This window comes from Bubalus bubalis, chromosome 20 (assembly GCF_019923935.1).
Source record: "Bubalus bubalis isolate 160015118507 breed Murrah chromosome 20, NDDB_SH_1, whole genome shotgun sequence".
NCBI lineage: Eukaryota > Metazoa > Chordata > Mammalia > Artiodactyla > Bovidae > Bubalus > Bubalus bubalis.
Genome location: NC_059176.1, coordinates 50,755,177 through 50,774,423, shown reverse-complemented (window position 1 = coordinate 50,774,423; position 19,247 = coordinate 50,755,177). Strand labels below are relative to the sequence as shown.

The 19,247-nt window shown below is 48.5% G+C and overlaps 1 protein-coding gene across 2 annotated transcripts; it reads left to right on the top strand.

Annotated features, from left to right (window-relative positions):
• The first annotated feature begins 6,058 nt into the window (after positions 1 to 6,058).
• AEN (apoptosis enhancing nuclease) lies at positions 6,059 to 17,317 on the top strand. 2 transcript variants are annotated; one of them, XM_006070052.4, is made up of 4 exons: positions 6,059 to 6,189; positions 10,471 to 11,074; positions 13,929 to 14,129; positions 14,956 to 17,317. In XM_006070052.4, the coding sequence occupies exons 2-4, from the start codon at positions 10,529 to 10,531 to the stop codon at positions 15,190 to 15,192; spliced, it is 984 nt and encodes a 327-aa protein (XP_006070114.3). In that variant the 5' UTR covers positions 6,059 to 6,189; positions 10,471 to 10,528; the 3' UTR covers positions 15,193 to 17,317. The 2 variants fall into 2 exon arrangements, with proteins under 2 accessions (XP_006070114.3, XP_025126850.2); XM_025271065.3 differs by lacking the exon at positions 6,059 to 6,189 and adding an exon at positions 7,656 to 7,678.
• Positions 17,318 to 19,247: the final 1,930 nt, after the last annotated feature.

The window sequence follows — 19,247 nt, the reverse complement described above, 5'->3', positions numbered from 1 at the left end:
ACTGAGTCTGTGCTCTGGAGCCGAGAGCCGCAACTACTGAAGCCTGAACACCTTAGAGCCTGTGCTTCCCACGAGGGAAGCCACTGCAAGAGGCCTGCGCACCTCAGCTAGAGAGTAGTCCCCGCTTGCCGCAAGTAGAGGAAAGCCGCCACAGCAGCAAAGACGCAGCACTGCCCGAGGTACATAGATAAATGAAAAATCAGTCATGTGAAACTTGACACGGTCCTAAAAATACTGGAAAATCTCAGGAGTTGGGGGTGAGGTAGGAGATAGATGGGCTTCAGGTTGGGAAATTCCAAATCAGCCAGCCTCCTCTTTGCATTTCCTGAGATAGGTGGGCTCCAGTAGAGGAATTTACAATCAGCTCCCTGTTTGCTCTTGGAAATGGAAGTAACAACAGAAACAGGGTAAATAGCCAGTCCTTGTCTCTTGTAAACACCTCCAGGGAATAATCATGGCAAGGATAAAGAGAAGCAAAAACTCTGAGTAAAGGATAAAGGAAATACTACACATGGGCAGAAAGGTTCCTTGGAGTCAAAAGTCAGAGGATAATTCCAGGCCACAATGAGTCTTGCTCCTCCCAGAAACCTTCACTTTGAGATCCATCTTAGTAAGGTGTGCATGTGCACCCCAGGGGAGGGTCCTGAGACAAATTAACCAGAGTGGGGCGGGTGGTACAAAGCAAGATGATTGGCCTGAGGGAAGACAAAGACCTAGAAAACTGTCCCCTTATTTATAAAAGATTCAAACTTCAAAGGTTCGGCTGTCTTTCCGAGGTCGCCCAGGTGTCTTTCCACATGTACTTTTCTTTTCAATAAACTTTTTACTTTACCCTTTACCTTCTGTCTCCTTGCCTGAATTCATTCTTGAGTGACAGGCAAGACTAGGGGCCTAGCCCTAACTGCTGGCTCCTGTGGTCCAGTGGTTAGGACTCCCAGTCTGGAAAACGAAAGACCTTGCTTCCAGCTCCCACTTGCTGCCACTTACCGCTGCACGCCTCTGAAATCAGGGGAAGATACAGGTACCACAGATAGGTCCAAAGTCACTGTTGGATCAAGAATGCTAGTAGAGCAGGAGTGTGCTTGAATAGAATGAGTACGATACTTACATTGGCTCCCAGAGTTGTGCCAGCTTCATACCCTCTAACACATCAGATTTTAAACCTGAGGATGCATCAGGAAGCTGTCAATCAGGTTGTTAAAACAGACCACCTGGGCCCCACCCACCCCTGAATGTCTAAGTCAGTGGGTCCAACCTGTTTGCAGGCGATGCCTAGGCTGCTGGTTGAGGACCACCCTTAGACCACTGCTGCAAACAATGGCTGGGTGGACACCCACCCTCCTGTCTACACCGGGTCCAGCCACATGGGAATCCCCATAGCATCCCGGATAGTCCTCAAAACAGGCATGAGGGATTTCCCTGGTGGTCCAGTGATTAAGACTTTGCCTTCCAACGCAGACGGGCGTGGGTTCAATCCCTGGTTGGGGAACTGAGATCCCCAAGGACTTGCAGCCAAAAAACCAAACCATAAAATGGAAGCAGTATTGTAACAAATTCAATAAAGACTCTAAAGATGGTCCACATAAAAAAAGAAAAAAAAGTCTTAAAAATAGGCACACAAGGAAGGCAGAATGGTGCTTCGAGAGTGTGGCTTGATGGTTTGTAAGGGCAAAACACAAGTCAAGTCACAGGTCTCAAGTGCTGCTTGATTGAGAAGGTAGAGGGAGAAAGGGCAGGACTTGGATCATGGGCTTTCCCTCATCAAGCCCAGCTCAAAGGGGTTTGTTATAGAGGAGCCCCACTCTTTGTGGAAGGAGGAGGTAGTTTCATTTAAGGAATGGGAGGGTGAGAGCCCTAAAGTTTGGAGTTCACAGACAAGATATGCCAGTATTGGGCCATCCATATTGTATACTTGTGGACTTCCAACTTTTTTGCTTGATAATGTTTTGTCATAACCCGTGATAGTTACAAAAGATGTATTGGAAATATTGACATCTTTTTTTTTTTTTTCTTAATGTGTCTGTATTCGTTGGAAGGAGTGATGCTGAAACTGAAGTTCGAATACTTTGGCCACCTGATGTGAAGAGCTGACTCATGGGAAAAGACCCTGACCCTGGGAAAGATGGAACACAAAAGGAGAAGAGGGAGGTAGAAGATGAGATGGTTGGATAGCATCACCGACTCAATGGATATGAGTTTGAGCAAACTCCAAGAGATTATGGAAGACGGAAGCCTGGCATGCTTCTGCGGGGTCCCAAAGCGTCAGATGTGACTGAGAGACTGAACAGCAGGGACTTCCCTGGAGGTCCAGTGGTTAAGACTTAGTCTTCCCGAGCAGGAGGTTTGGGTCTGATCCCTGGCTGGGGAGCTAAAATCCCACATGCTTAGTGGCCAAAAAACCAGAACATAAACAACAGAAGCAATATTGTAAAAAATTTAAGAATTTTCAAATAATCTATGTAAAAAAAAGTCTTTAAAAATTTTTAAAGATTTGTTTCAAACTGCTATATATATCATAGCAGTTTGATACCAACATTAACCATTTTTTTAAATACATGAAAAAAACTCTTATTGACAGTGTTAAATTTTATCTGAGCCCTGTGCTCCTAGAAAACATCAATGGTGAAGAAATTTCCCCTATCCTTTTGTGTTCCAGAAAATAGTTACTGCAAAGAAATATGGTGCCCTATATGACTGCAGTAAGACTCCTGGATTGAGTCCTGGCACCACCACTCCAAATTCCTATTCTTTGCCTCTTTGGTGATTAACTAAACTGTTGGACCTATGGATCAATTGGAATAAAATGCTTATAACCAAACATTGGTTAAGCTTCTTTTCTTCCCTTAGGTCCCTTGAACTTTGACCCACCCAGAGCCAGTTTATTATCCCTCTGGACCCCTCCAGAGAATAAGCTGGCCTCAGGGTAAAACAGAGAAGGCAATGGCAACCCACTCCAGTACTCTTGCCTGGAAAATCCCATGGACAGAGGAGCCTTGTAGGCTGCAGTCCATGGGCTCACTAAGAGTCAGACACGACTGAGCGACTTCACTTTCACTTTTCACTTTCATGCACTGGAGAAGGAAATGGCAACCCACTCCAGTTCTTGCCTTGAGAATCCCAGGAACAGGGGAGCCTGGTGGACTGCCGTCTATGGGGTTGCACAGAGTCAGACACAACTGAAGTGACTTAGCAGCAGCAGCAGGGTAAAACAATCTCCAAATCTAATATCTACTGATATAAAAGGATCTGGTCAGTCTTGCTTCCACAATGTATTCTTTCTGGCCCTGTTTTCTCCTCCCTATAAAAGGAAAGTCTTTTTGCCTAACTCTTAAGAATTAGCAGAGCATTTTCTCTATTGCAATAAATCTCTCCTCCCAATTATCCACCCCACTAATCCTTTCAAATAGTTTCTCCTTACTTAATCTGTATTTGTTTTTTTTATTTATATGCAACATTCTTTGTTCTTCAATTTATATTTCCATTCACCTTCTGCTATGGCGTTTTATCCTAGCATCATCTATTTTCATGTTTGGTAATAGTTTCTGGAGAACCTGATCTCATTTTAATGCCGCAAAATTAGGTACATCCATTTGAACTTGTTAACACTAGAAAAATGTCTTGTGACCCATAAAGTTTCCAAGTGTGATTCTTTTTTCTGTCTTGTGACCCATAGGGGTCTAAGTGTTATATTTTTTCCTTCCGGATTGAGATATTGTTGGAATTATTTGTATTGCAAATGAGCAAATGATAAATACACAGCATTTCATTGTCCAAAAATAATCTTTAAACATAAAAAGTAGATTTTCACCAGAAATGCCATTGGAAATGTGTCCCTTTAGGAGATGGATTGAACCAGTTATTTTTTCCATTAAGTTTATAAATCCAGGGATGAATATACTTTTTGCGAGAATGAGAAGGAGTTGGGCCTTCCATTTTGTTTTTATGGATGTAAGCACTAATAAACATTGTTCAGATAAAAGACAAAAGTGGAAGGAAGTTTTCCTAGCAATGTCTCTCAATTCTTTTGATTCCTGATCATTATCCAGCCTCAAAACAATATTTGTAATGACCTATTAGCTGAAAACATGATTAAATCCTCCTTGGATCATAGAGAAAGCAAAGAATCAGAAACCAATAGACTTGTAGAAGGGTTTCTTGCCAGTCCTGGATAATAACCCACTGTTATTGTTGTTCAGTCGCTAAGTCGTGTCCAGCTCTCTTGTGACCCCATGTAGCCTACCAGGTTCCTCTGTCTATAAGATTTCCCAGCAAGAATACTGAAGTGGGTTGCCATTTCTTTCTCCAGGGGATCTTCCTGACCCAGGGATAGAACCCATGTCTTCTACTTGGCAGATGATTCCTTACTGCTGAGCCACCTGGGAAACCCAATTCATATTCAGAATTGGGAGACTCCTTTATTTCCTAGGGTAATGTTGCAGAGCAAAGTTTAGACTGGGTGTGTGTCTGTGACTTTCCTTTGTAAAGTGGGAGACAGCTGGTTATACAAGGGGAGAGGGAAGCTGGACTTTTAAAGACTCCAGTTCCATTCCCAGGTCTAGTCCCATGGGAGTCAAGGATCTGGTAACTGACTCTATTAAAACCCTTCCTGTCCCCAGAGTTGCCTCTGACAAAGTCACCTTGTCTGAAAACAGCTGCTCTGCATTCCTTCCCTTCTCTGTCTGTCCTCTCAATGTTGCCTCCTAGGGAGCTCAGGAATCTGTCCCAAGCTCTTCATCCTCCCTACCTAGCACTCTGGCTGGTCTTCTCACATGGTGCAGTGGTAAAGAATCTGCCTGCCAAGGCAGGAGACACAGAGATGCAGGTTTGATCTCTGTGCCGGGAAGATCTCTGGAGTTCCTTCTCCAGAGATGGCAACCCACTCCAGTATTCTTGCCTGGGAAACCCCGTGGACAGAGGAGCTGGTGGGTTACAGTCTATGGGGTTGCAAAGAGCCAAACACAACTGAGCAGGCACACACACATGCACCACTCTGGCCATTAGGATCTTATCCTGCCTTAGAGTCCACAGTCACCCTGCTCCCACTCCTCTTTCTCCAGGCATAGTCCATTCCTCTCATACTGCAGCCAGAGTGAGCTCCCTCAAATGTAAATCTGCTGGTGAACCAGCTCTGGCTGAAACTCTTTCAGCTCCCCCAAACCGTCAGGAATCTGAGTAGGAATGCTTATCTCTCTAGCGGCCTTATCCTTTGTCCTGCTTCCCTTAAATCTGTATTCTGGTCAGAAATAGGCCCAGGTACCCCTGAGCCTCTGGTTTCCTTGCGATGGCACTGCTGCTTGCAAAATGGAGCTAGAAGGAATCTGACTTCTTAGGTAAGGGTCTTGGTTTGGATTCGAGCTGTTTTTCCTTAATTTCTTTAAATGTCAATCTCCTTAACTGTGAAACAGAAATAATATCTCAAAGAGTTCATCAGACTAAATGGGTGTATTGCCTGGTATATTGTTAATGCTCAATAATAAATGCAAGCTCTTTATTATTGTTTTTATCATTCACGTTGCGGTAAGTTAGCTGTTAACCTCCGTTACTGTGCCGAACTGTGAGCAACTAGAATCTCCACCAACTGAGCTTATTCTATGTATCCCATTGCGGAGCCCATGGTAGGAACTTACTACTTATGAATAAAGTACTGCAAAAGGATCAGTGAAAAAAATAGCGCCGAAGAAGCAACCCTAATTTTAAAAAATCTTTCTTTAGTGCTTATCAGGTATATTATTATTTCACCCAGTCTCCTCAGCACCGGAGGAGGTAGGAGCCACCTTCTTCAAATGTGGGTGTGTACACAGTAAGTCATTCTGCCTTTAGTGGCACGGAACTCATAAGAGTCCACATCCTCACCCAGGGAGGGGGATGAATTGGAGCCTGGGGACCTAGATGGGAGCGGACCCTGGCGAGAAAAAAGGCCACAGTCCCCTCCAGTCGGCTTTAAAATTTTCCGCGGGCGGGGCCCGCCTGGGCACAAACCACGCCCCTCTGGGAGTCCCCGCCCCTTATGCTCCCAGTGCCAACCGGCAGCGAGCCAGGCTTCCGACCAATCAGAAGAGGCCTTAGGCGGGAGCTGCCGTCCAGCTAGCCAATAGGCGGGCGGGCGCGGCGGGGCTTGCCCGGGCGTATAGCGGCTGCCGGCTGCTTGGACGCCACGTGCTGGCGTGAGGAGACTCGCGGGGTTTTCAGGTGAGCTCGGGGACCCTGCCGGGGATCTCGGGGTGGGGCGGGCTGGCGCGACATGTCCAGGCCGCGGAGGGGCCCCGCGAGAGGTGTCCGCCCCCGACTTGTGGCCGGGGACTCCTGGCCGGGCAGGCTCCGCTCCCGGGGCCCCGGGAGTGCAGGCCCGGCCCGGGGCGCCTCTTGGCCCGCATCGCGCCCTGCTCTGGGGTCTCGGGTCTGAGTGGGCGGCGCTGGGCAGTGGGCCCGGGCCTGGTGGGCGTTAGCCGGGCAGCCGCGACCCCTGAGTGACCAATGCCTCAGTCCCTCCCTGGTGAGGCCGGGCCGCCCGCAAGTCACTCCCCGGGAACGCCGGCGGCCGGGGGAGACTGAGCAGGCTCTCCTCGAACTTTTTTGTCTCATTTTAACTTTTCAGCAGCACAGGGGATCTCATCGAGCCGGCTTTTCTCAAATTCCGACGATTATTAGTGTCCTGTTGCGGGGGGGGCGGGGCCGCGCAGTCTGAAATACAGGTTCCAGGGCCCTTTTCCCCAAATGGCAGTTAAGGTGTGGGGGTAGGCCTGGAAATCAGACTTTTTAAACAGACGTCTTGATTGTTTCTGATAATGAGCTGCTTTTTGGAGGTGGGTTGCCTGGAGAATCCCAGGGATGGAGGAGCCTGGTGGGCTGCCGTCTTGGGGTAGCACAGAGTCGGTCACGACTGAAGCGACTTAGCAGCAGCAGCAGCAGCAACCTAGTTGACGCTGGGTTTAATAAACCCTAGTTTTAAATTAGGTCAGCCATCCCCAACTTTTTTTGGCACCAGGGACAGGTTTGGAAGACAGATTTTCCCATGGACTGGGAAGGCAGGACGGATGGTTTCTGGACGATTCAAGTGCCTTATGGTTCTTTCTAATCTAATGGGGTTGCTGATCTGACAGGAGGTACCGGTCTGTGGCCCAGAGGTTGGGGACCCCTGAGTTAGGAGACAGTGGACCTAGGTGGGAGTGGTCCTGTTGGTCCTGTTCATCCAGCTCTTTAGTGCCAGAGCAGGGTCTAGAACTGCCCATCTTCCTGATGGCCAGCAAGTTGGTGACCCTGAGGCCACTGGCGATTCTGACTTTGCAGTTCCTTTGCCCAAAGGCCTGGTGGCTGCTGATTCAGATGTTGGTTCTGGGGGGGAGAGAGATTTGTTTGCTTCACTGAAACACGTGTTGTTTGAGCGAAGCTTCTCCTAGCTTCACTGAGCCCAAGAAGAGGACTATGTGCCCTTGATGATTAATTGTTGGTTCTGATGTGTCAGCTAAGTCAGGACATGTAGAAGAGGACTGCTTTCATTTCTTGGAACAAAGAACCCCTGAGACTTTTTTTCCCCCTCGTCCATGCGACTCTGCGACCCCACGGACCTCCAGGCTCCTCTGTCCATGGGATTTCCCAGGCAAGAATACGGAGTGGGTTGCCGTTTCCTTCTCCAGGAGATCTTCCCGACCCAGGGATCCTGCGTCTCCTGCATTGGCAGGTGAATTCTTTACCACCATGCCACTAATTTCTGGCTTCTTTGAAACTTTGTCAACAGGTTTAGGGAGGCCATCGACCCTAGTCCGGGCCTCGGCTCCTGACCTTGCAGGGTCCTTAGTCATCTCAGAGAAGAACAAGGTCCCTCCTGCCCTACAGAAGGCAGTTATTAGCGGGTCTCTGTCTTCTTAGACCTCATTCTCCCAATTACTGGGCCAGGGCAAGTTGAGGTTCTGTATCTGTCAGCCACAGTAGGTGACTTGTGAATATGAAGAAGTTGATTATAGTTGAGAGCCCCTTTAAAAAGGAGAAGAGTTCTTGCGGGAAGGGATCAGGAAGCAGAGGGAGGATGGGTCACGGAGACTCCCCTCTGGCCCAGGCATCACCGAATGGTAGGTAGTTCATCTCTCTTCCCATTTCTTTTCATCTCTGCTGCCCTTGCACAGACTCCTATGTTCTTTCTCCAGGTCTCTTCCTTTAAGGCAGTGTGATCCTGTCCCCTTCTCCTTAAAACTCTGGAGATTGATGGTTCCCACCCACCTTTGGATGAAGCCCCAACTTTGACTTTTCTCCAAGGACAGTTCTCTCTTACTTTCCCCGTCTCCTCGCTCCTACCTCCTTTCTTTCCGGTTGCTGCACCCAAATCCTTGCTTTCCCACCATGAATCTGTCCTGCCTCTTGGACTTTGTGTCCATGTTTTTTTCTGTCTGCATGCCCTTCCCTTCCTGGGCTGACTGGTAGACCTTTCTGAAACTCTTCACTGTCTCCTCCACTGCCAGGCCTTCTCTATCTTAGTGCGTCTGCTTTTTAAATACCTGGCCTGAATGCAGTTGTGGGTCCTTTCATATATTTATGTGTGTGTGTGGGTGTATGCAGGGAGTTTATAATATATACATATAATAAATATAAATATGTAGCGTAATGGGGATTTGGCCACAATACAAATATATACTAACCAGTGGAAAGCCTAGCATATGACACTGTGCTGACTCCACAGAAAATCCCTTTGATACTATGAAGAATAGTTGATTTGGGAGTTAAGAATGAGCAGCTCAATTTTAATCAGATGTACTAGAAAATAGAATTTTCATGAACACAGTTGCAACTAAAATTGGTCACCTATAAAGATTTTAAAGGCTACATCAAAGTATACAGTCTAGATGAAAGACGGATTAATGAACCAAGAGACTGAAATAATGGGGTGGGGGAGGGAAGGATTGGGAGTTTGGGATTAGCAAATGCAAATTATTACATATAGGATGGATAAACAAGTATAGTGCTGCTGCTGCTGCTTAGATGCTCAGTCATGTCCAACTCTTTGTGACCCCATGGACTACAGCACGCCAGGTTCCTCTGTCCATGGGATTTTCCTGGCAATAATACTGGAGTGGGTTACCATGCCCTCCTCCAGGGGATCTTCACGACCAAGGGATAGAACCCTCGCCTCCTGCATTGCAGGTGGATATTTTTTTAATCACTGACCCACTGGGGAAGCCCCCTGTATAGCACAGGGAACTATATTCAATATCCTGTGATAAATCATAATGGAAAAGCACATGAAAAGGAATGTGTGTGTGTGTGTGTGTGTATAACTGATCACTTTGTTATACAGCTGAAATTAATAACACTGTAAATCAGTTATACTCTGGTAACTTTTAAACTAACAATAATTTTAAAAAAATACACATGGATTTTACCATTTCCTCTTCACAAGGGAAGGGTGGGTTTACATGCAAAGAACCTGAATTGGTTAGGTACTTATTCTGAGCTCAGTTAGTCCCTGCTCTGACTGCTTCAAAACGCTGGTTTTCTGGTCTATTCAAAATCTACCAGCTGACTTAGCACAGCAAATGAGATGAGGCTTCCCAAGCTACATCCTTGATGACTGGGAGGATGCCGGTCTTACTACATGGGGTTTGAAAACCCACGTGAACAAACAGCTATTTCCTGTGACCATGGCGTGTGACAGCATCTCCTGTCACCCAGTGTTCAGGCATGGAGAGCTTGGAGGAGGTACCACGGAAGTCTGCAGCACTGTACATCAGGGCTTTTTTCTGTTTCTCCTTTTTAGATTTGAGCTGGTTTACCAGCACACCTATGCCTCTAGACCTCCCTGATTAAACTACGAGTCCAACTATGTTAAATGTTTGTAGACAGTGTTATGACGAGTGAATTAGAAAGTCATATGTCATTTTGGTTAACATATACCAAAAATACAACTGTTGTGGGCTTCCTGTGAAATAGTTTCTCTAGGTTCTACTGTGGGTAGAAAACGTTCTACCTTTACATTGCATAAAGCTTTTGTTTGTTTATCCAAAATGAGATTTCGTATATATGTAACACCTCTGTAATCTTTATTTTTTCTCATTTTGTTTATTTTCTCTTACACCTCTCTAAAAGTTTTTCATAATTTTTAGTTTAAGCTAACAATGTTGGAGGTAGGCTATGGCGTGGAATTTGAAAGCCTGGGTTCTGGGTTCACATCAGCCTTTGTCTGTTTATTAATTGGATAAATTACTAAGCCTTGATGCCTCACTTTTTGGACCTACAATACGGGGATAATAACACCTTTTTGAGTTGTGGGAAAGATTGAGTGATTCCATGTAAAGTACTTAAGACAGTGATTTTGCAGGTGATACTGACTCTGTGAGTGCAGTTATCATTAAAACAGGTCCTTGGCTTTGTCTGGGGTCTTGCACACTGTTCAGCAGTTGCTGGCTGGAGGGAGGGGGTGTGGGGGGCAGGGCTGGCCGGGCCTGCTCCTCACCCCGCCCCTCTGCCCTGTTTCTCTCCCAGGCTGCTGCCCTGTTGGCAGATCACCTCCCAGGTCTCCCTGGCCCCGAGCGGTGCACAGATGGGGATGGTACCCCAGGAAGCTCCTGAGTCAGCGCAGTGCCCGAGCCCTTCCCTGGCCAGCCCGAATGCCAAGGATGTGCTTCGGAGGAAGCACAAGAGGAAGAGCCGACAGCACCAGCGCTTCATGGCCCGGAAGGCCTTGCTGCAGGAGCAGGGGCTGCTGAGCCCACTCCGGGAGCCAGGACACTTCCCTCTGCCTACGCTGCCCGGGGCCCCGCCAGGCACAGAAGCCACCAGCAGTGCCAGGCAGCGTCCGAGGGCTGAATCTGGAGGTGCTGCGTGCAGCAGAAAGCCAGCCCCCAGGGACTCTGCCGGCCCCTTGCCCAGCAAGTGCGTGGCCATCGACTGCGAAATGGTGGGCACAGGACCCCGAGGGCGGGTGAGCGAGCTGGCCCGCTGCTCCGTGGTGAGTTACCACGGCGAGGTCCTCTACGACAAGTACATCCGGCCTGAGATGCCCATCGTGGACTACCGCACGCGCTGGAGCGGCATCACCCGGCAGCACATGCGCAAAGCCATCCCGTTCCAGGTGGCCCAGAAAGAGGTGAGGGCAGGGCGGGGGGCTTAGCCCAGGTCTGAGTTAACATGTAGCCACTGGAAGCAGAGAGACCTTGGGAACCTTACTAAGCTTCTTCAAACAGTGGGTTTCCTCTCCATAGGAAAGGGTGAGTAGAAATCCTGCCTTACCTGCATGGAGCGATTGCTGGCCATCCCACATGGTGGTGTGTGTGGAAAGGCTGTACCTTTCCCACAAGATGGGAAACAGCTTATACTCCACATTTTCTTCTTCTGTTATAAAAGTACTATGTGTCTGCATAAAATGTGTAAAGTCCATAGCCTTGTCACCTTCAGGTGTTAATATTTTGGGATTTTTTTATGTTAGTTTTTAATTGCTTTGTTGTTGTTCAGTCAGTAAGTCATATTCCCACTCTTTATGGCCCCATGGACTGCAGCATGCCAGACTTCCCTGTCCTTCACCACCTCCTGGAGTTTACTCAAACTCATGTCCATTGAGTCGGTGATGCCATCCAGCCATCTCATCCTCTGTCGTCCCCTTCTCCTGCCTTCCGTCTTTCCCAGCAGCAGGATTTTTTCCAGTGAGTCAGCTCTTCCTGTCAGGTGGCCAAAGTATTTGAGCTTCAGCTTCAGCATCAGTCCTTCCAATGAATATTCAGGGTTGATTTCCTTTAGGATTGACTGGTTTGATCTCCTTGCTGTCCAACGGACTCATTGCTTTGAGGAAAATTAATTTGTGGTTGGGCCCACACTAACATGCCAGGAACTCCCAAACATCCTTGAGCATAGGAAATATACCTAAATCCTTGTTAACAATCTTGGATTCTTGTCCCAGATCCTCTCCGTAGAGATTCTGATCCTGCAAGTCTCTAGGTCTTGGGAGGGAATTGATGTGTGTTTCTAAAAACCATCATGCCGTACAAACCTGCATGATAAATACCCTAGAGCTGATGGGGAAAATGGGGTTAGAGATACAACACTTAAGCTTTATCAATGACCCCCCAGATAAAAAGATAGAAGCCTAATAACAGTGGAAGCACAGTTTTGCATAGGTTCAGTGGTTAAGGAAAGTGTAAATTTACTGATATGGTGCTTTGTGAGCAAACTCCGGAAGATGGTGAAGGACAAGGGATCCTAATGTGCTGCAGTCCTTGGGGTCGCCAAGAGTCAGACCTGACTTGGCGAGTGAACTGAACTGAACTGAACTTGCCTTGAAAAGACCCAGACATGACTTAGCGACTGAACTGAACTTGCCTTGATAAGACCTGGAGCACTCAGGGAAGTAGCTGTCGAGAGGATGGTGGCTTGTGCTGTGGTGGAGCGGTTAAGGGTGTTACCTGAAGTTAGGAAGTGGGAAGCCAGGTGTGGGAAGCATGCAGGTGAGCTAAGCTGGCTGGTAGACTTCTGAGGTGTGGGCACTTTGTGATTTCCCCGTGGCTCTGCTAAACTGAGTATGGTTTCTGCATTCACTCAGTGTTTATCAAGGGCAAAATTTGCATTATTCTCAAGTCACATCAACCAGGTTGGATCATTCTGCATTTTTAAACCAAGCATTGTAGCAAAGCTATACTTAACATTTCTGATTTGTTCTTGGGATGAGGTACATTTAGGGAATACTGATACAAGTCATCTTGTGTCTTCCTTTTTCACAACAGATACAGTGTAAGCATTTCTTTTAAAAGGATATTTCAGGTGAGCTGATTAGGAACAGAGGCAGCAGGAAGGCAGACGGGTGGTGACCCCCAGCTCCTAGGGACATCTCTTGGCCTGCCAAAAGCAGGCCCACGCTGGATCGGCCCACACTCTGAGCCAGTATGAATGGGGTGTGCTGGGTCCCTTCCCACCATGTGGCTTGTGTGTATGTGTGTGGGGTGTTGGCCTATCCCTACCACTGAAGTCTAAATGTGCCTTATCCATGTGCTATGAAAGCTGAATTTAGTGATAAATCATGCGTCGCCAGCAGAGGTGGCTGTAGGAGGCTGGCAGTGGGTGATAAGGAGATGCGAGCCCAGGGAAGAGGGCTTGAGGGGTTTGCAGGCCCGTGGCCCTGGATGTGGCTTCCCTTGGAAGTCAGGAAAGAGAGGCTCACCCTGTGCAGATGGTCTGAGCTGAGCCAAAGAGCAGGTTCTGAGGGTGAGAGGCGGGAGTCCTGGACGACAGAGGGGCAAAGGGACAGAATCCAGAAGACAGGGATTGCTGCGTTAGTGCTGAAAGAGCTGTCCTTGGTTGCGTGTCTCCAGTGCCTGGCACAGTTCTTTGGCTTCACCTGGCACGTCTCCCCGGACCCCGTCCTGTGAGCTGAGCTGTCACTGGGCACCACTAGTCTAGGCACACATGTCCCTGCATTTTACAATGAGCTTACATTGAGGGGCAGCTGAACAGGCCATGCGGAGCTGAACATGTACTTAGACAACATGGTTAATCCCCCAAAGGAGAGAGCAGCAGGGGTCCTGGTGGCAGCCGGGGCAGACTCCTGATGTTTAAAGCTGAGCCCTGATGTGAGAGGAGCTGGTGGAAGTTGGGAGCAGAAGTAGGTGGGAGGGGGTGGGGGGTGGCTAAGTCTTCCAGGCTGAGAAGAGGCTGGGCCAGGAGGAAATATGCTTGTCTGGGATAACCTACCCATCTAAGAGCTCCTTAGTGCTCACAGCCACCCCACCAATGTGGTTGCCAGCTTTCCCATTTTGCGTGTGTGGGGGAAGCTTAAACAGGCCCCTGGTGATAGTGAGTAATGAGTCAAGGGTCTGCATTCAAACTTTGAGCAGCCTGATTAACTGTGGGGCCCATGGTCACCCCTATCTATGCTGCCTCCCCCGACAGGGGTCCCTGGACCACTGCTCAGGGTGTCAAGATGTGGCCCTTCCTAACTCCTCCTCTGTTCACAGATCCTCAAGCTCTTGAAGGGCAAGGTGGTGGTGGGCCACGCCCTGCACAACGATTTCCAGGCCCTCAAGTACATCCACCCTCGGGGCCAGACCCGGGATACCACTTCCGTCCCCAGCCTCCTCAGCCAGCCAGGGCTCCACGTCCGGAATCGTGTCTCTCTTAAGGACCTGGCCCTGCAGCTGCTGCACAAGAAGATCCAGGTGTGTGGGGCCGGAGGGGAGCGGAGCAGGGAGCCAGGGGCCATGGGCAGGTGGTGCGGGGACTGCCACTTCCCCAGCCTGGTCCTGGGACTCCCAGGTGTACACAGAACCCTGGGCATTTTCTCTCCACCCTCCTCCTCTCCAGTAGGTTGTGACTGGCAGCCACCTGCTCCCAGGCTGCTCTCTTTAGATCCATCTCCCATCCAGTTCCTGATTCTGTCCTCTCGTTCACGTGTAGAATTTCATCTCCTACACCCAGGAGTGGTCAGGGGTACCTGTCACTCTTGGTCCTCCTATATTTCACATTCATTATTCCATCTGCTCCGCAAGCCTTTGAATTGGGTTTAATGTATTTATTTTTTCCATAAGACTGCGTCGAGTAGATCTTTGTTGCTGCCTGCGAACCTTCTCCAGTTGTGACGAGTGGAGGCTGCTCTCTGGTTGCGGTGCTCGGGCTTCTCAATGCAGTGATTTCTCTTGTTGCAGGGCGTGAGTGAAGCCCGCGGCCTATGGGATCTTCCCGGACTAGGGAATGAACCCACATCTCCTGCATTGGCATGCAGATTCTTTACCACTGAGCCACCCGGGAAGCCCAGAATCAGGGATTTTTAAACCAGTTTTTATATTTAAGGAAATAGGCGAAAGAGATGGCTTGTGATACCGCTGGTGTTCCAGCACTCTTCTTTGTGACTGGGTCCCATGTCCTTCTCACAAGGTTGTGCACTCGTGTTCTGAGAGTACACGTCCCTGGGCCTGGACCCAGAGCCCGGGTCACCTGACTTCCCCCCAGGACCGTGGGCAGTGACATGTGGGCTCTCGTCCGCAGGTGGGCCAGCACGGGCACTCGTCAGTAGAAGACGCCATGACAGCCATGGAGCTCTACCGGCTGGTGGAGGTACAGTGGGAGCAGCAGGTGGCCAGCAGCCTCCGGGCGCCGCCTGAGGACAGAGAGCCTGACAGCAGCACGGACATGGAGCAGTACATGGAGGACCAGTACTGGCCAGAGGACCCGGCCCAGGGCACCAGCGGAGACCCAGGGGCGGCGCCGGGCCGAAGGGAGTGAGGGAGGAGAAGCTCCCCTGGGGAGCTGGGACGGGAGAGCACCTGGGGCAGGATGCTTGGCTGCCCCCAGGGTCTGAAGAGTTGGGACCACCTGTCCACAGCACAGCCCTCCCCTCTCCAGGGCTGTTGTCAGCCCTTCCTCCCCAACTCCTGTGGTTTTGCAAATGGCACTTTATAGACCTCGTGAAAATGGCAGGTGGGCTAGAACCCAGCAGAAGTAGGGAATGCACCAACAGACGGCATCAGGCCGCCCCCACCCTCATGCTGTGCTCTAAAGGGGTCAGCCTCCTTGGGGGTGCTGGGTGGGGGTGTCAATATTCCAGAGTTCCCTTATCTCCACCCAGTGACCTGGGGCAAAGTTTTCTTCCCTGTTGTCACCAGCTACCTCTTCCTCCAGAGTCACTTTCTAGAGAATAAATATACCCTGAGGCTATACAGTTAAGGCCACTCCAAGGCCATTTTGTCCCTTTCTGAACTGGAACTCTGGCAGCAATGGAACAGCAGAGACCTCAGACCATGGGGAGCTGGGTCCTCACCTGCTTGCAGGGAGGAGTCACTAGGTGCTCTTCTGGGAGGAGGGAAGGCAGATAAGCTCGGGGTGGAGGCTGGCATATGTATCTTGACCCAAGGCAGGCATTCCTCCTGCCCACCCAGCGCTAGTCCCTCAAGTAGAAGTCTGAGAAACAGTAGAGCGGTTTAAATTCTGGGACCCCTCTGCAGAATTGCCCACTGGGATCTTTATTTATTGAGAGCAAGACCACAGGTCTCTAGGGGTGCAGAGTGCAGGTCTGCCAGGGTTAGACTGGGCATTAGCAGCTGTGTAGTTGTGCCCGCACTTGGGTGGGTGCCCCCAGCCACTTGTGGTTGGGTGAGTGGGTGGGTTTTCTCTAAATTACTAAAAATGTTCTCTGTCAGGATTCATCCCCCACACCTCTGTCCTTTTTCCCTAAAGGACCAGTTTTGTGGTATTGGAGTACCTTAGAGCTCAAGTCACACAGAAACTCTGAGCCTTATCTTAGCTCGCCACTTAATAGCTTTGAGACCTAGGTAAGTGTGTGACTTCACTCAAGTCTGATCCCTCATCTGTAAAATGGGGATAAGGGTACCACCTACCTCACAGGATTGTTAGGCTCTGTGAGCTGTGTTTTCTTTAAGGATTAGTGTTAGGTTCTTCCAAGTAACACCTGAACACACCCTGGGGCCATTTGAGGGCTTTGACCCCAGAAATTAATATTTCCAGCCTTATCAGTAAACAGAGGAAGTCACAGTCATCAACAATTGCAGATTGCAGCCCTTAAACAGTGAACTGATGAACCCGGAAGAAACTCAGGGCTGAAAAGAATACCTGCCATCTAGCAGTCATCAGACTAGCCACTCCCTACAGGAGAGCCTTGAGAAAACTCAGGATGTGAAACACAGGATACCAGACCCAGAGAGCTGAGGCGCAAGTCAAAGGAATGATTTCAGCTTGAGCCCAGACTCTTGCATCTTCCCATACATAGAAAAGCACTAAACTCCTTAATTCGAGATTTCTGGTTTTAACTAGCATCATATTTTGATGTTTGGACCACTTGCCCTTTGTTTCAAAACTCCTATATAACCTGACTCCACTCCTCCCCTGCTCAGATCAGAGCTCTGAAATGCTGGCTCCTGGGCTGCAGTCCTCATTTTGCACCCAAATAAAACTTAACTCGCATCTCTCACATTGTGCATTTTTTGCCCAGACAGGACTTGTTCTTGTGGCTATTCCAGTAGGTGGGGCACGGGCCACCAAGCACAGCTCAGAGGTTGTGGGCCCTCACTCTTCCCTGTGCTGCATGGATTTGGTATCAGTCAGCAAAGCAGCAGGGCCAGGGAGTGAGAGACACTCCTGAAAACATAACAGCAAACGCAGGGCCGCACACTGTTCTGGGAGCTGGCTGAGTCACTGACCAGCTGCTGATCGGCTTCCAAGACTTTGTTCTAGGCTCCTGAAAAGCCTAGCTGATGCCACACTCACAGCTGAGCAGTTGCTTAAGGGCTTTGGGCTTTGGGCTGAGGGATGGAGCTGTTCACATGTGGAGATGTACTGGGTTTAAAATCAGCTTTGTAAAACCGTTCTGGAATAAAACTCAACTGGAAAATTGGGTGAAATGGCCTTTTCATTGAATCCTCCAGCCAAGGTGGGAGGGGGCTTGGTGGAGGGGTTGTGGGACCCCAGGGCACCGAGTCTTGCTGGGTGCTTTGGCCTTTGAGGTGGGTGGCTTTCAAGATGGTGCTTTGGAATGTGGCCAGAAAATCTTAGAGCTACAGAATTTATGTAGTTTATTTTTTTATGTAACTGCCCTATCACATATAGAGCACAAGTTTATTAAACTTGTTTCTCTTTGAAGCTATGTACTCTTTATCTTTTTTTTTTTAGTTTTAAATATAAAATACACAGCTTAAAATTTACCTTCTTAACCATTTTTAAGTGTAGAGTTAATAGTGTTAAACACCCACTATGCAACATCTCCAGAACTGTTATTATCTTACAAAACTGAGACTCTATGCTCATTAAACAATAACCCCTCAGACCCTTCTCCTTTCAGCTCCTGGCCACTCCCATTCCATTTTGATTTTGTGTCTTTGATTAGGTACCTCATATAAGTGAAATCTGACTCAATGGACGAGTTTGAACAAACTCCAGGAGATAGTGAGGCAGAGGGAAACTTGGTGTGCTGCAGTCCGTGGGGTTGCAAAGAATCGAACATGACTGAAAAATGATAAGTTAAATCCTACAGTATTTGCCTTTTTGTGTCTGGCTTACTTCACTTCACAAAAAGTCCCCAGAGTTCATCTCTGAGGTTGTAGGATGGGTCATCATTTCCTTCCATTTTCAGGCAGAGTAACATTCATTTGGATGTCCATGCCATCATTGTTAATAATGCTACTGTATCTCTCCAGGACTCTGCTTGCGATTCTTCTGGATATACACCCAGAAAAATGGGATTGCTGGCTCCTGCTAGTTCTGCTTTTAATTTTTTTAAGGGATCTTACATTGTTTTACACAGTGACTGCACCATTTTACATTCCCAATGGCTACACAAGTGTCCCGATTTCTCCACATCCTCACCAATATATGTTATTGTGATCTTTTTGGTAATAACCATTTTGACAGGTGTGAGGTGGTTACTCGTGGTTTTGATTTGCACTCCCCTGATTTAATGCTGAACATCTTTTTCACATGTTTATTGGTATATAGTTTATTTTTAATTCATTCTTTTTGTGTTTGTGTATTTAAAAATGTATTCCACTAGTACAGTTAGATGTGTTTTAAGTTGAACCACATGGAATTGCTATATCCGACTGTTTGAGGGGGTTCCATCAGTGGTATGTAATTTTGGAATTCACATACATATTTTAGGGGTTTGTGACAGCTGGATTTCAAAGGGCAGGTTGCCTGTAGGGAGAGGGATGTGACCTACCAATGGGCCAGCTGTGGCAGGGTATGGGTCAGCTAAGGTGGAGAGGTTTGCCAGGAGTGACTCCCTTTCCTGCTGGTGCCTGGGGACTTGGTCTGGTCGATGAGTGACACTAGTTAAACCTGGGAAGCAGCACCACTAGGAACCCTGCAGCCCATCGCCTGGCTGGAGTCAGGCATTCCTCCCCTAGGCTGTTAGCAGTTCTTGTGTCCAACCTCAGCACACGGTTGTTATTCAGTCGCTCAGTCGTGTTCGACTCTTTGCGACCCCATGGACTGCAGCACGCCAGGCTTCCCTGTCCATCATCACTTAGAGGTTGCTCAAATTCATGTCCATTGAATTGGTGATGCTACCCAACCAACTCATCCTCTGCCGCCCGCTTCTCATTTTGCCTTGAGTCTTTCCCAGCATCAGGATCTTTTCCAATGAGTTGTCTCTTGCATCAGATGGCCAAAGTATTGGAGCTTTAGCATCAGTCCCTCCAAAGAATAGTCAGGGTTGATTTCTTTCAGGATTAACTGGTTTGATCTCCTTGCTATCCAAGGGACTCTCAGGAGTCTTCTCCAGCACCACAATTCGAAAGTATCTATTCTTCAGGGCTCAGCCTTCTTTA

What these genes read in the sequence shown, in the direction of transcription:
- AEN (XM_006070052.4), top strand. Translation starts at nt 10,529, where the DNA reads ATGGGGATGGTACCCCAGGAAGCTCCTGAGTCAGCGCAGTGCCCGAGC. An exon ending in TCCAGGTGGCCCAGAAAGAG is followed by an intron (nt 11,075 to 13,928) that starts GTGAGGGCAGGG and finishes CTCTGTTCACAG; the next exon opens with ATCCTCAAGCTCTTGAAGGG. An exon ending in TGCTGCACAAGAAGATCCAG is followed by an intron (nt 14,130 to 14,955) that starts GTGTGTGGGGCC and finishes TCTCGTCCGCAG; the next exon opens with GTGGGCCAGCACGGGCACTC.